This window comes from Megalobrama amblycephala, linkage group LG15 (assembly GCF_018812025.1).
Source record: "Megalobrama amblycephala isolate DHTTF-2021 linkage group LG15, ASM1881202v1, whole genome shotgun sequence".
Lineage (NCBI taxonomy): Eukaryota > Metazoa > Chordata > Actinopteri > Cypriniformes > Xenocyprididae > Megalobrama > Megalobrama amblycephala.
Window position 1 is genome coordinate 5,223,144 of NC_063058.1, and position 14,659 is coordinate 5,237,802.

Consider the following 14,659-nt stretch of genomic DNA (forward strand, 5'->3'; position numbering starts at 1 on the left):
AAAAAAAAAAAAAAAAAAAAACCTCCCACAATGCATTTAAAAATCAAAGTTCAGAAAGTCTGATCTGTGCCAGCAAAATAATGCTGGTAAAATTTTGTAAATATCAAATAGCTACTTTTGGTCAGTTATGAGATTAATCATTCATTTTTCTTTAGGATGATTAAAATGTCATCTGATCATCTTTGTTTATGGCTTCCTTTGCAACCAATTATGTATTAGGGGCTGTTTACGTACATGACACCATTTTCAACTAAAAATGGAAAACTTTTTATGCATTTTGGCTGTTCATTTACTCGACAACGGTGGTCTGAGAACACACACGTTTGAAAACAACAAAAACGATGACGTCATGCACATGCTCATTACATGTTCAGTCTATAGTGTTTCATCTCCATCTAATGGCCTACCAGCAGAATACAGCGTTTTTAGTCATTTTTACAGCGTCGTATGAATGGGGATCATTTTGACAACTGTGTCGTCTGTACGTGGAAAACTCAAAGGAAAATCTTCTCAGTTTTAACCATATTGTTGTCGTGTAAACTTACCCTAAACTGTTAGAAAGACACACACATAAAAAACCAAGTCAATTGCCAACTAAATGAAACACTGATCACCATAATGGTTTCTCAAAAAGAACTGTAGATGAATGACAGAAATAAAGGTTAGTAATAAGAGAGATTTAATGTCTTTTCAGTTGATTTCTTCTAAGGCTGTGACTGGAAGTCAGTTGTTGTTTTGGCTTTCCTTTGTTTCTGTGTTTTTTTCTTTCCGTGTTCGGCTTTCCTTTAGTGATTCTGCTTATTATCATCAGGTGTCTTTAATAATCAAACAATCATCACTCAATCAATCATTTAAGTTAACTCTAACACTGCTTCTGTGTCACTTTGGTTCCTATATGAACACAGAGCGCTTCCTAAATTTAACACCGGGGAATTAACTGTGTTCCCTTCTTTTTCCAAATGTGTCCTGTCTCACTTCAAACTGTCCAATCAATTAAAGCCAAAAAGGGCAAAAATATATCTTTAAAATTATTGTGAATCATTGATTCTACTGAATCTATTCATCACCTCTTTCATCCATCACCTCTTTCTGAACAAATGAAGAGTTCAGATGCAAAAGCCGCTAAACGCCATCTATGTCAAAAATGAGATAATGACATTGAACGAATGCTTACAGCACGTAGTACACGTTCAACAAATCACGTGCTTCAAATCCTCTAAATCGCAGCGTCAGCCCATTCAGAAATATCGGTTTGTTGGCAAAAGCCTCTAGACGCCACTTCCCTTTGGCAGCAAAAGCCGCTATATTCCGAGAACCAATCAGAAGGCACGAATCGAATCATATGATTCCGAGCGGTTTCAATATAGCAGCGCGCTGAGGAGATTTTTTTAGAGTCAGATTCAGATTGAGATTTTTAAAATAAAAGATGGCGTACGATGAAATGGATCAGCCTGTCCTACTAATATTGAATGGCAGAAGAAAACGTTATTTACCTCAAAACTCCGCCTGTCATAAGGCAAAATAGCCTACAGTGGAAATGGCTTGGTCGCAATTGTATCATGCACTCATAACAGTTCTTCGTGCAGCGCCGTTACTTTGAAGGAATCTGATTTATTATACATCAAACAACAGCTCTATTTCGCCAAAGACAAAGTCAAACAAGATGCTATTCTTCTGTCTCATATAGAAGCTGTGCCATATAAACGGAGGAGGCAAAAAGTGGAGGCTGACTAGAAGAGATGTGTTAGATCCCTGTGTAAAGAGGTTTGTCTACTGTTTAGTTTTTAAGTGATAAGTGCTCTCATCTTTTTCAGGGTTTTTAGTTGCATCTTTAGTGATTTTTCAACTATTTACCATGTCTTGTCCCAAATAGGTGGATTTAGAGGTTTTTGCAAAAAAAAAAGCACAAGTGGATTTAGCTGATTTTGACGCAAAAGAAAATCTAACTTGTTAAAAACCAATAAATTGTCTAGAGTGACATTTTTGAAAAAAAGTTATTTTATTCACTAGCTAATAACCTTATCATTACCTTTAAAATGAAACTCCTGAACTTGATCGTAAAAGCCTGGTAAAAAATGCTCATTTTAAAGAAAAGAAGTCTGATGGATTTAGAGGGTTTTGCATCTGAACTCTTCAAATTCACTGTATGATGTACCATAATGCTCAAAAGCAAAACCCCTTTGACTACAAACATGATAGCCTATTGGAGTTTAATAAGGGTAATATAATAAAGGTTTTGGGCAAAATATAATCAAATTTTGCTCATCAGGCCTCAGAATACACTGATACAAACATTTCAAAATGCACAGATCTGAATAGTAAAAGTAGCTGCAAGCAGCATTTAATTTCAATTTTGGTGAAGATAGGACAAACATTGACAATAAAAGTGGGAAACAGTATGTGAAAATTTAAAATGAAAGAAAGTTGTTTGACCGTTATGAAAATTGATACTCAGAGATTTCGCTTAGACAAATAGGTGGTGCCACAAGTACAAGAGATTTGCTTCAGAGTAGCTTTTGCCCACAATATAGTATAATACTCTTCTTCTTATACTTTGTTAGCAGATGAGGAAGGTGTCAATAAATCTTCTGCAGTGAAGCAGGTTTAATGTCTCCTGTAAGATATTCAAAACCTGACCTCCCGCATTTCTCTCCTGTTGCTTTCCACATTTTCCATCAGCATTTCCACATCTTCATCCAGGGTCGGAGAACCGGACTCATGTTGTAGATCTGCAGACACTGCTTGGAGACCTTTCATAAGAACTAAAACACAACAAAACTCAATTGATTCAATCTTTCCTTAGAGCTTTGTCTTGTTTTATCAACTCGTCTGTAACTTGTTCAAAATATTTTTATTGATTTCAGCAGATGATACTTTTCATAGTATCACATCATTTTTATTGGTCATAGTAAAAGATGATACAGACACCTGTGCATTGTATTTATATTATGACTCAGTATGTGCTGAACTCTGTTGAACTGTTTCAATAGAACACTGACAGACTTAAGATGAGAGGTGGAGTATTGAAGTCATGGGATTTGGGTGTAGATGGACACCCAAAGAAAATCCAAATTATATTTAGTTTATGTTTTCTATAAATGGTCTATTGTAAAGATTTAGTAACACTAGACAGCCCTGAGAAATGTAATCCTGTTAAACACATGTTGATACTATTTAACTATAGGGCTGTGATAAAAATATAGTTTTCTTAATTTCAATCATTCTCAATTTGAAGAACCAATATCAATTCTTAAATCCCAAGGATCAATCATTCAATCTTTGCTATTTTTAGTCGATGAATAAGCAAAGCTTTGTAGCGCATCCCATCCAATAAATCACAGTAAGCTTTGTGCTTTGTTACTTCTGATATAAATACAAAGTCTCAGCTTTCAAATTCTGTCAATTTTATTTTTAAAATTTAAACAGTAAATACCATTTTGGCACTGTGTCTGTGGCATGACAGGGCAAACTTAAATTTAAATATAGTTTTTCTCCTTATAGTGGACTTTAATGGCCTCCAAACGGTTGAAGGTCAAAATTACAGTTTCACTGCAGCTTCAAAGCGTTCTACACAATCCCAGACGAGAAATAAGGGTCTTATCTAGAGAAACCACTCATTTTCTAAAAAAAAAAATTAAAAATTGATATACATTTTAACCATAAATGCTCATCTTGAACTAGCTCTCTTCTTCTTCTCTATTAGAATTCTGGCAGTGTAGACACTGCTAAGTGTATTACTGCCCTCCACAGGTCAAAGTTTGAACTAGTTGTTATATACTTGCACTAACATATTGTATTTGACCAGTTAGTTCAAACTTTGACCTGTGGAGGGCAGTAATACACTTAGCAGCATCTACAACTGCCAGAGAAGAAGAAGAAGAGAGCTAGTTCAAGATGAGCCGTTATGGTTAAAATGTATAAAATTTTAATTTTCTTTTAGAAAATTAGCGATGGTTTCTCTAGACAAGACACTTATTTCTCATCTGGGATTGCGTAGAGCGCTTTGAAGCTGCAATGAAACTAATTTTAGATGTTGATGTTTTATTGAAAATGTTTAGTTTGACATCGTCATTATGGTGATCAGTGTCATTTTGTTAGGCAGTTTGACCCTTGGCTTTATATGTTTGTGGTCTTTGTAACAGTGTTTACCAAAACACATAATTTGTTGCAAAGAAAGCCAGAAACGAAGATGATCAGGTGATATAGTTTTCAGCATCAAAAAAGACACTGTATGTGCTGAAACAAGAAAAAAATTACCATTTAACATTTTTAAATACAGAGATAGTATGTTAAAAGCACATTTCATTTCATATACATGGTGTCTCAAAATAGCACAGTTGAGTACACTTAGATATTCTTAAGATTATCTTCAGAAGTACTTAAAGGCAGGGTAGGCAAAAAAATGTATAAAAAACTTTTTTTCAAAATTTGTTTAAACTTTATTTATATATCAATACATAATTAAAATGTAAGTACTCTGAAAAAGAAAGTATAAAAATCGAGTGTCTGTAGACCTCTCACGACTGTTTTAAAGACAGCTCATTATTTCCATTCACTCCACCCCCTCCCTTCTGGGCTCCTTCCAAAGCCACGCCCCCAAAACGCATGAACGTGTGACTCCGACCACTGAGCTGGAAGACGCATTATTTACCTGAGACGAGCGGAGAGGAAGGAGCACAGTGCATGTAGTGACATCATGTCAGAATCACATGTAATAAAAATAACTTTAAAATTATGAAGATAAACAAACAAGATGTATTTTAGTACTCACTATCAAGCTAGCATATTGATATTGGTAAAGTTTAAAATATATATTTTTTGATTCGCTAACGAGCTAGTTATCTATAAGGCAAAGCTAAAAACAGGTTGCATGATACACGTTTTCCATTACCATCATTTACACTGTGATGAAGATGAATTTCGTGTAAGATTCATAACATATACGTTGTTCTACAGATCAACAGAGTAACATACACTCAAATATCAACTCACAACTGCATTGCAGACACAAAATAATAACACACACATACAACAAAGTGTGTACGACACACACAGATACAAGATAAAGACATCAGTAAACATAGGTAGAGAATATAAAAACAAAACAAAGGCGAAAAAAACGTGCAGGTAAACTTGCAGGTGAACATGGTAAAAGACTTAGACAGAGGGTAAAATTATGCACAATTCAACACTATAGCTATCATTATTTATCGTCTCTACTACGGCTCGCTAAGTAATGTTATGTTAGCTATATTACGCAGCTACGTGTGCTAATGACACATGCTTCATGAAAAAATAAACAAAAAAATATGTATGATCAAAATACAAAAAGAAAGATTTACCTGTCCAGCAGAAATAAAGCCATCAAGGAGTCACTTTTCAGCCCCTTGAGTTCCCTCAGTTCTCGCCATCGCTGGAAAGCCACGCCGATATTAACTCGCGTTTTATTTCTTTGTTTATCCAAAGACTTTTTGTTCATTGCCTTTTCTTGTACTGTTACTGTCTTCCTTTTTTTGCCTGGTTTGCCTTCACTAACTGCATAGGCCGATACTGTGAATTTAGCTTGCTGTTTCTCTGCCATTGTTTTGGTATTCCTAGGATCCGTGCCTCTTGGATTCCCCAAATCAAACGTGCGCGCGCAAGTGGGCAGGTCATGTGTGGCAAAAGGTGGTTGCCATGGTTGCGAGAGAGTGACAGCCGCCTAAGCCAATCCTATGTTTCGTCCCGGATGGAAATAATGAGCTGTGTTTAATACAGATTAAACGGTCTAGAGTCACTCGATTTTTATACTCTTTTTACCAGAGTTCTTACATTTTAATTATGCATGTATATATATAGAAAGTTTAAACAAATTTGGAACAAAATTTCTTACCTACCCTGCCTTTAAGAAGATTTTTTAGTAAATACAAAATTTGTGCCCGAAAATAGAGCACTTTAGTTACATTACGGAAGTGTTCCTTTTTAACCTGGGAAAGGCTATTTTTAGCTGTTTCTTTTCAGAGACTAGTTGGCTATTAACAACAGAAATGGTAGTATCCTAGTATTCTTATCCACATGATAAGTAAACTTAATGAATGGTCTAAGGCAATTCATATACAAGGCAAACATTTCAAAGTCACTGGCAGAACGGTCCGTGTACGTTTTGATAGTTTGTTTTCCAATTTGAAATGAAATACGCAGAAACGAGAAAACGGTCGTTTCCCGTTTTTTTCGTTTGTTAAAAAAAACGGAAAAACGAGATTTTGACTCGATTTTCGTTTTTTCGGGTCACGGATAGAAAATGGAAACACGACTTCAAAACTCGTTTTCCACATGTGGGCGGTCATTACACGCCCCTTTCAGCCGATTGGTCAATCAAATCTGAGCCAGTGACGTCATCTTCAGTTCGTTCAACAAAATAACAGTCCTCTGCCGCTATATCAGTATGTCATAAATCGGCTTTCTTCTGTGCAACCTAACGCGTATTTCACAGAAATATTTATTTCAGAAATGTTAATCAGCACACAGATTGTTGTAATGCGGTTTGTAGTTTAATATGCATAGTGAAACTACCCACACAGAGGAGCGGATGAAAAGCACAGATTAAAAAAAAAAAAAAAAAAACTACAGGTTTTATTTTATTCTATTTTGAATAAATAGAATAAATCACAATAAATAAATAGCAATTTTGAAAAACGAACAATCGCTCATCTCTATTTATTTATTTTATATAGCCTAATTGCCTGCTGAAATGTTAATAACCCTTTGGTTAAAAGATTGAGGGAATATGTAAAGATCAAACATTAAAGATCAAAATTACAGCTACATAGGTATTTTAGTTATGACAAAAATAATATATAAATGTTAAGCCAAAACGAATTAATTTAAAGCTGAACTGAAACAGAAACCGGCGTTATAACTACCTCTCTAATTTGACACAAATCCAAATGTTTCAATATTCACGATTTGGAGGCTAAACTATATTTATTATTTAAACGCTTTTATTGTAGCCTACACAGACTACTTAAAATGAGCAGTAGGTCTATAACTTTTTATATATTTGGTTGAATGTACATATTTTGACAGTTAACAGGCTGTGGTGTCAAGTTACTAAAACTGATGTTGTGTGTGCGTGAGGCGCCGACGCGTTCTCTTGAATTTTCTTATAAAAGCGGAAACAACTTAATACTTAGCCATTTATGGTCAAATATATGTAACACCATTCGAATCTGTGAAGGGTTAAATAGGCCTATTATTTTGTACACTCACAAACAAAACATTGCTCGTAAAATAAACAAAGAAATTTTCTGCCGTCTTGGTTTCCTTTCTGTGAACTTCTCAAAAATGAACCGACACTCATATTGTCGCATTTTTTCCCCTTTCATTTTGGTAATATTAATTACTTAAGTGAAATAAATTTCGCGCATAGACATAGGCTATGTATTCCTTTTATATAATTGAATCCTTTGTTCTCCGTTCACAGAAGCGCAGCAGGTGCGTGATGATGATGAATCCTCATGTTCTGTTGTTTATTCTGCTATTTGTTCATGTAGGCTAAAACTAAACCCCTGGAATTTTTTAATGATTCACAGACATTTATCAAATTTCGTTTAATTCTAATTTAATATAATCTTGTCGGTTAATGAAACGATGATCGCGTCAGTTGAAAGTCAGGGGGAAAAAACAGAAATTATATTGACAAGGCAACAATAATTTTAGTTTAGTTTAAGTTTTTCAAAACATCCACAGAACTGCATACAGTAAATTTTCCCGCTGTTTAAGCCACGAATATTTACAAAATAAAATAATTACAAAGATGATAAAAGATAATAAAATAATTACAAAGATAATAAAACTTCTATGTTTAATATACGAGAGTTTTTGTTTTGCTGTTGTCCACTAAAGCAATTGACGCAGAATCGCCAATAGCCGTTAAATCGAAATTGAAAGTAAAATGTTCAGGGCCATTTATAGCTAATTCATTCAAAAGCGAAGGAAAGACAGAAAAAGTGAGGATAGCAAGTAAACTGTGACATATAATAGTAATGTTCACTGTGTTAATAAAAGTGTTTAATTTAAGAGATAAAATCTGTATGGCCATTTATAAGCTAAGGAAAACTAAAAAGCCCCCCGATGGTGATACCGTTATTAGGTGTTGCCACCTAGTGGATAGCCTATTTTCTAATATGACTGCATAGCCTACTGCAAGGTATGCGTCTGCTAAATGATTGAATTTAAATGTATAAAATGTAAACAAAACATTAAAATAAGAAAAAAAAAATGAGTGCAGTAGCCACTGATCTATAATATATAATAGTCTGTCATTATGTATAGCCTATTGATCGGTGGTAGTAGCCCAAAGAATGTCATGCGCTTGGTAACAGATGTAGAGGCATTTACATTTTAAAAACAGCTTAAAAACAGACTTAATTAAATTTACTGTAGGTTTTTTTAAACTTTTTTTTATCTGTGCAAACATATTTCTGTGAAATACGCGTTAGGTTGCACAGAAGAAAGCCGATTTATGACATCTACTGATATAGCGGCAGAGGACTATTATTTTGTTGAACGAACTGAAGATGACGTCACTGGCTCAGATTTGATTGACCAATCGGCTGAAAGGGGCGTGTAATGAACGCCCACATGTGGACAACGAGTTTTGAAGTCGTGTTTCCGTTTTCTATCCGTGACCCGAAAAAAACGAAAATCGAGTCAAAATCTCGTTTTTCCGTTTTTTTTTTAACAAACGAAAAAACGGGAAACGACCGTTTTCTCGTTTCTGCGTATTTCATTTCAAATTGGAAAACAAACTATCAAAACGTACACGGACCCAGAACATTTATAAATCATAAAACAATCATCAATGTATCTTTTGAACAAAACCAAATTTTCAGTAAAAGGATTATTATTCCAGATGTGTTGGTCTTCTAAATAACCAAGGTATAAAACCCAATATTGAATGGAGCCATACTTATGGTTAAGTGAGTTTATCTGAGTTAAAAACCTTAAAGGAGACACATTGTGATTCTACTTACCTCATCATTCTGATTCTTGAGGGTGACTGCTTCCCTTGCTACTACTAAACATAACCCTGCTGTGTTTGTTCATTTTCATCATTTTTTTTTTTTTTTTTTTTTGCACAATTAAATAGAATCTTGTATAGTGTTAAAATCAACTGTAAATAAAAGAAGACTTTAAATCTCTTAAGTTCGCAGCAGATTATGTGTTTCTAATATCCAGTTGATTAAGGCTATGGCTGAAAGTCAGTTGTAGTTGTGTTTCTGCTCATCTCCTCTTTTTCTCTGTTCTTGTTGTTCCTTTTTCCTTGAGTGATTCTTCTTGTTAGCAGAAGGGGTTTATCACCAATGCTCAATTATTACTCAATTAATCACTGAATTATGGTAATTAATTCCAACACTGATTCAGCGTTCATTTAATCAATTCATCCAGGCAAACCCATGTGGGGCCTACATGGTGGATGTTTTCAGAATTAGTTACTCATTTGATCTTGTACCTTTGTATAAAAATATGTCTGTTTCATTTGCATGTGATAATGCAAGATCTGCAAAATTCCCTTAAGGGTGTCAAAACAACACCAAACATCTCTGACATTTGACCAGTCACTCTGACCTAGCTGTTACACCAACTATGACATAATGGATAAGTCTGTTTGACCTTTTCTTATTTGACCAAAACATAAGTTTGAGTGGGATGCAAGTTTTCCTATGCTTATGGTATAAAATGGGCTGTGTCTTTGATAGTTCAGCTTTTCTTTGATTTTTCTTTGCTCTTTTTGCTTCTCGCATCTCTTCAGCATCTTCTGCTTCTTCTCTCCTACCTCTCATTTCATTATCTTCATCTGTTAGATACAATACTCTAGAATTTATTAATACTTAATTTGTTTGCCTCTATATTTTTTAATTAATAAATTTGTTATTCCTTATTCAAATTTGATCTCTGACATAATCATTGCTGGATTGCCTACATCTCAAGTTTTGAATATTTTTTGTGCATTACATTTATTTGTGTAGGAATGTGTTACATTTGAGCATAAATCTCACAGTTCTCACAGTTCTTTTATTAAGTCATGTATAGTGAACAGAAAATTGCCACAAAATGACAACAAATGAACATATTTTATAGTTTTGAGAGAGAGAGAAAATATCGAAGATATTTCGATTTATTATCGATTTAAGAATTAAGGATTCGATTTTGTTTTTATATAACAAAAATAACCAATAAGAATACTGTTAAAGTAATAGATCGACTGAGCAGTATCAGTAACAGCAGTAAAACCTTAGCAATGTCCATCCCTACAAAGCACACGAGTTTTTCATGCTCTCATGTATTATGTTCTGGTGCCTTTTTAAAGAGTCAACCCTTAGAAATCTCCTAGAAAGCATACGGCTTCTCAGTTTTATGAACGTTCTGGTGGTTCTTCAGTAATGATGGCAAAACAAGTGTTTCACTGTGAAATAGCACATGCTCATTAAGTTGTTTTCTCTGAGTAAAACTCTTTCCACACTGGGAGCAGGTGAAAGGCTTTATTCCAGCATGAATTAACATGTGCTTCTTCAGGATTCCTTTACATATGAAAGAGTTTCCACACAGAGAGCAGATAAAAGGCTTTTTTCTAGTATGTATTAACATGTGAGTCTTAAGGTATCCTTTACGAGTGAAAGACTTTCCACACTGAGGGCAGGTACAAGGCTTTTCTGAAGTGTGAGTAACCATATGATCATTAAGGTGTGGTTTCTGTGTGAAACCCTTACCACACTGCGGACAGATGAAAGGCTTTATTCCAGCATGAATCAACATGTGTTTCTTAAGATTTTCTTTACGTGTGAAAGAGTTTCCACACTGAGAGCATTTGAAAGGCTTTTCTGAAGTGTGAATTGGCAAATGCTCATTAAGTTGTCTTTTCTGTGTAAAACACTTTCCACAATGAGGGCAGGAGAAAGGCTTTACTCCAGCATGAACTAACATGTGATTGTTAAGGCTTCTTTTCTGTTTGAAAGTGTTTCCACACTGAGAACAGGTGAAAGGCTTTTTCCCACTATGAATTAACATGTGATTCATAAGACTTCTTTTCTGTTTGAAAGTGTTTCCACACTGAGAGCAGATGAAAGGCCCTTTGACTTCTGTTATTTGAATGCTGCTGTTTTCCGTTTTGAAGGAATTCAATGGTTTTTCTCCAGCGGTGACATCACAAGCTTTGTGATACTGATGTTTCTCCTCCACTTCATTCAGATCTTCTCTTTCCTCTTTCACTTTCATCAGGACTAAAATGAAAACATTAAAAAAAATATTAAAATTAATTAGAACATTTGGAAAATAAAAGGAAATTAGGATACACAACAACAACAATGTACTAAAAACAGAAACAGGTTTTTCCATTCATATTTTTTTTCATTCACATTTTTTACACGCTGATAAAATCCCCACTCACACGGATCAGGCTAGATGACTAAAAATGCTGTATTATTCATGCCAGTAAAGGGGATCATTTTCACAACGTTTTCTGTATGCAAAACGTTTCAAAAACTCAAAGTAAAAACTTTGTGTTGTTATGTAAATGTACCTTTAGATGTATTTTGAAAAGAATTTGTGTAATCTACCCAACGATGTAGATTACACAACGATGTAAATATATACACTATATTGCCAAAAGTATCGGGATACCCTCCAAATCATTGAATTCAGGTGTTCCAATCACTTCCATGGCCACAGGTGTATAAAATCAAGCACCTAGGCATGCAGACTGCTTCTACAAACATTTGTGAAAGAATGGGTCGCTCTCAGGAGCTCAGTGAATTCAAGTGTGGTACCGTGATAGGCTGTGCAATAAGTCCATACGTGAAATTTCCTCACTACTAAATATTCCATGGTCATCTGTTAGTGGTATCATAAAGAGAAAGCAATTGGGAACAAAAGCAACTCAGCCACGTAAAATCACAGAGCGGGGTCAGCGCATGCTGAGGCGCACAATGCGCAGAAGTCGCCAACTTTTTGCAGAGTCAATAGCTACAGACATCCAAACTTCATGTGGCCTTCAGATTAGCTCATGAACAGTGTGTAGAGAGCTTCATGGAATGGGTTTCCATGGCCGAGCAGCTGCATCCAAGCCTTACATCACCAAGTGCATTGCAAAGCATTGGATGCAGTGGTGTAAAGCATGCCGTCACTGGACTCTAGAGCAGTGGAGACTCTTCTCTGGAGTGACGAATCACGCTTCTCTGTCTGGCAATCCAATGGACGAGTCTGGGTTTGGCAGTTGCCAGGAGAACGGTACTTGCCTGACTGCATTGTGCCAAGTGTAAAGTTTGGTGGAGGGGGATTATGGTGTGGGGTTGTTTTTCAGGGGTTGGGCTTGGCCCCTTAGTTCCAGTGAAAGGAACTCTGATTTAAACAATAAGGCTAAACGTGTTGAGCTATATAACAACAATTTGTTTCCTATAAATATGTCTATAAATATATCAAAACAGTTGTTCCCTTGCCTATTAAAATATGTAATATATTAAAGCATCTTTGGTGTTTCCATGGTTTCTACAAAATAAAACCGGAAAGCGAGGGTAACACAGGTATGACGCAATTGACAGGCGACTCCTCACATGTCCCGGAGCCTTGGATAAAATTGCAATTTTCTAACAATTTACAAACATTTGGGATATTGTAAGTACTCAAGTGAACAAAATATGTAACACTGGCCTAGTGGTTTTTGGATATTTTACTGCAAAAATATTACATATTACACCTTTAATTGTTGTGGAAAAGCTTGTAGAATTAAACCAAAACCTTATTGAAATGCTGCAGGGAAGCTAATATCACTGTCTCATCATGTTTCTATTCATGTAGAGCATTGTGTGTTTTGCAGAAAAAGATAAAGAAGGTTTACATGCATTAATTCATGCATGTCAAAAACATAAACATGAACCTAAATTTCAATAAATATGTTTTAAAAATAATAATGTCTGGTTAAGTTATGCAGGTTATCAACTGAGAAAGCAATGGGCAATGACAAAATAATCACAACTGAAACTTTTATTATGCCACCACAGATGCATTTATACAAGTTATCTTATCAAGCAAACTAAAAGAAAATTAAATCAAAACAGTTGTAGCCCATACTAGTTTTTGCACTAAAATGTTCAGTGGCGCTTTAACACAAAACAGGAAACTCGTGAATATTAATGTAAGCTCCGCCCAGTGTCACCGAAAATCTCAGACACCGAATATTTCAGAACACTGGGGACGAATGCGCCAGCATGTCGTTAACTTGGTTTAATTTTAGAACAGCAGAAAGAACTTAGACGCTTTTGGTCAGAGAGATAAGATCTATCTATATTATCTAGCCTCATTTATTCCATTCTATACAATATTTCTAATCTATCTATGTGTCTAAAGATTTGTTAGCTTAATGTTGCACAACAGTCATTTAATCTGAATGAAGAATAGACACCAACCTCCTTGTTCCTCGTGTTTTATTCTCCAGGGTTCTGGTTCACTCATGTCCTCCTCACTCTCCTCTTTAACAAACACCATCTTCACAGCAGCAGATCTCAGTTCAGTTGATACTCCTCCAGATATTCCTGCTTGTTTGAAAACTTACTACCGTCTTTGAGATCGAGAGTACTGACCTGATTCAAAATTTGTATCTTTCTATATACTAAAAGTACATTTCTCACCGTTTGTATTAAGCCAGTACCACGACAAAACACCAGAGGAAAAACCAACTAACCTTCCTCTGTGGTGTAATGGTGGTTGTCAAACAAACATATGGTGCCTTACCGCCACCCACTGGACTGGAGTGTGAAGCGGCGAGAGGAGGGGAAATATACTTCCTTCGCACGAGTAGCCTAAGGTGCGCCGTTTTTCCCTTTTAAATTTAAAACGATTTGCAATAAGAATAATTATTAGAAATAAGACTCGCGTGGAATTCGAGCTGCACCAACAGCCTTAGTGAGGATTAGGATAATAAATAATTAATTTCCATAGAGTTGTGTTTACATGGATGTTTATAGCGAATTAATGGTTATATAGTTAATTTTTATATAAGTACGGTGTTTTAAACAAGTGAATCTTGTTAAAAGTTACATTACAGTATGTCATTGACAAAGGTGTTGGTTTATGAATTTTACCACATTTTAGCACCGAGATTATAAAATTATAAAGTTAAGCAATAGCCTTCACTCCAGCAAGAGTGTTTCCCCCAATATTAGAGTGAATGCAAATGTTTATTGAGCTGTTGTATAAATCAATATAGCAGTAGCCTAAGTTAATTTTGAGTGTGTTTTTGCACTTATTTTGATAAAAGGAGTTTTAAAAAAAAAGCCACAGCAAATCAGCAGTTTCGTTAATGAATTCCCAATTTGAAAGTGATGAAATGAAAGACTCACTCATAAAGACTGTAACTTTCCGCCACCCACTGGCCATTTAAATTAATATTTCTATAAAATGGATCGGCAAGTGCAGAGTTAGCTTCAATCCTAATCAAACACACCATAACTAGCTAATCCGTGTCTTCAGGATTATTAATTCTACAGACGGGTGTTTTTTTTAATTTTTTATCTGAGTTGGAGCTAAACTCTGCAGGATGGCACTCCAGAATTGAAGTTGCCTATCTCTGATCTATAATTTTCTTCTTAAAGCTATATTTAAAACATCTTATTGTAGCCTATTG

At 35.1% G+C, this 14,659-nt stretch overlaps 1 protein-coding gene across 1 annotated transcript; it reads right to left on the minus strand.

The window, feature by feature from the left end:
• Positions 1–9,085: 9,085 nt before the first annotated feature.
• Positions 9,086–13,790, minus strand: LOC125246573 (gastrula zinc finger protein XlCGF8.2DB-like). Its single transcript, XM_048157531.1, has 2 exons — positions 13,443–13,790; positions 9,086–11,261 (listed from the first exon to the last, which is right to left on the minus strand). Exons 1-2 carry the CDS (start codon positions 13,519–13,521, stop codon positions 10,372–10,374), a joined length of 969 nt encoding a protein of 322 aa, XP_048013488.1. The 5' UTR covers positions 13,522–13,790; the 3' UTR covers positions 9,086–10,371.
• Positions 13,791–14,659: the final 869 nt, after the last annotated feature.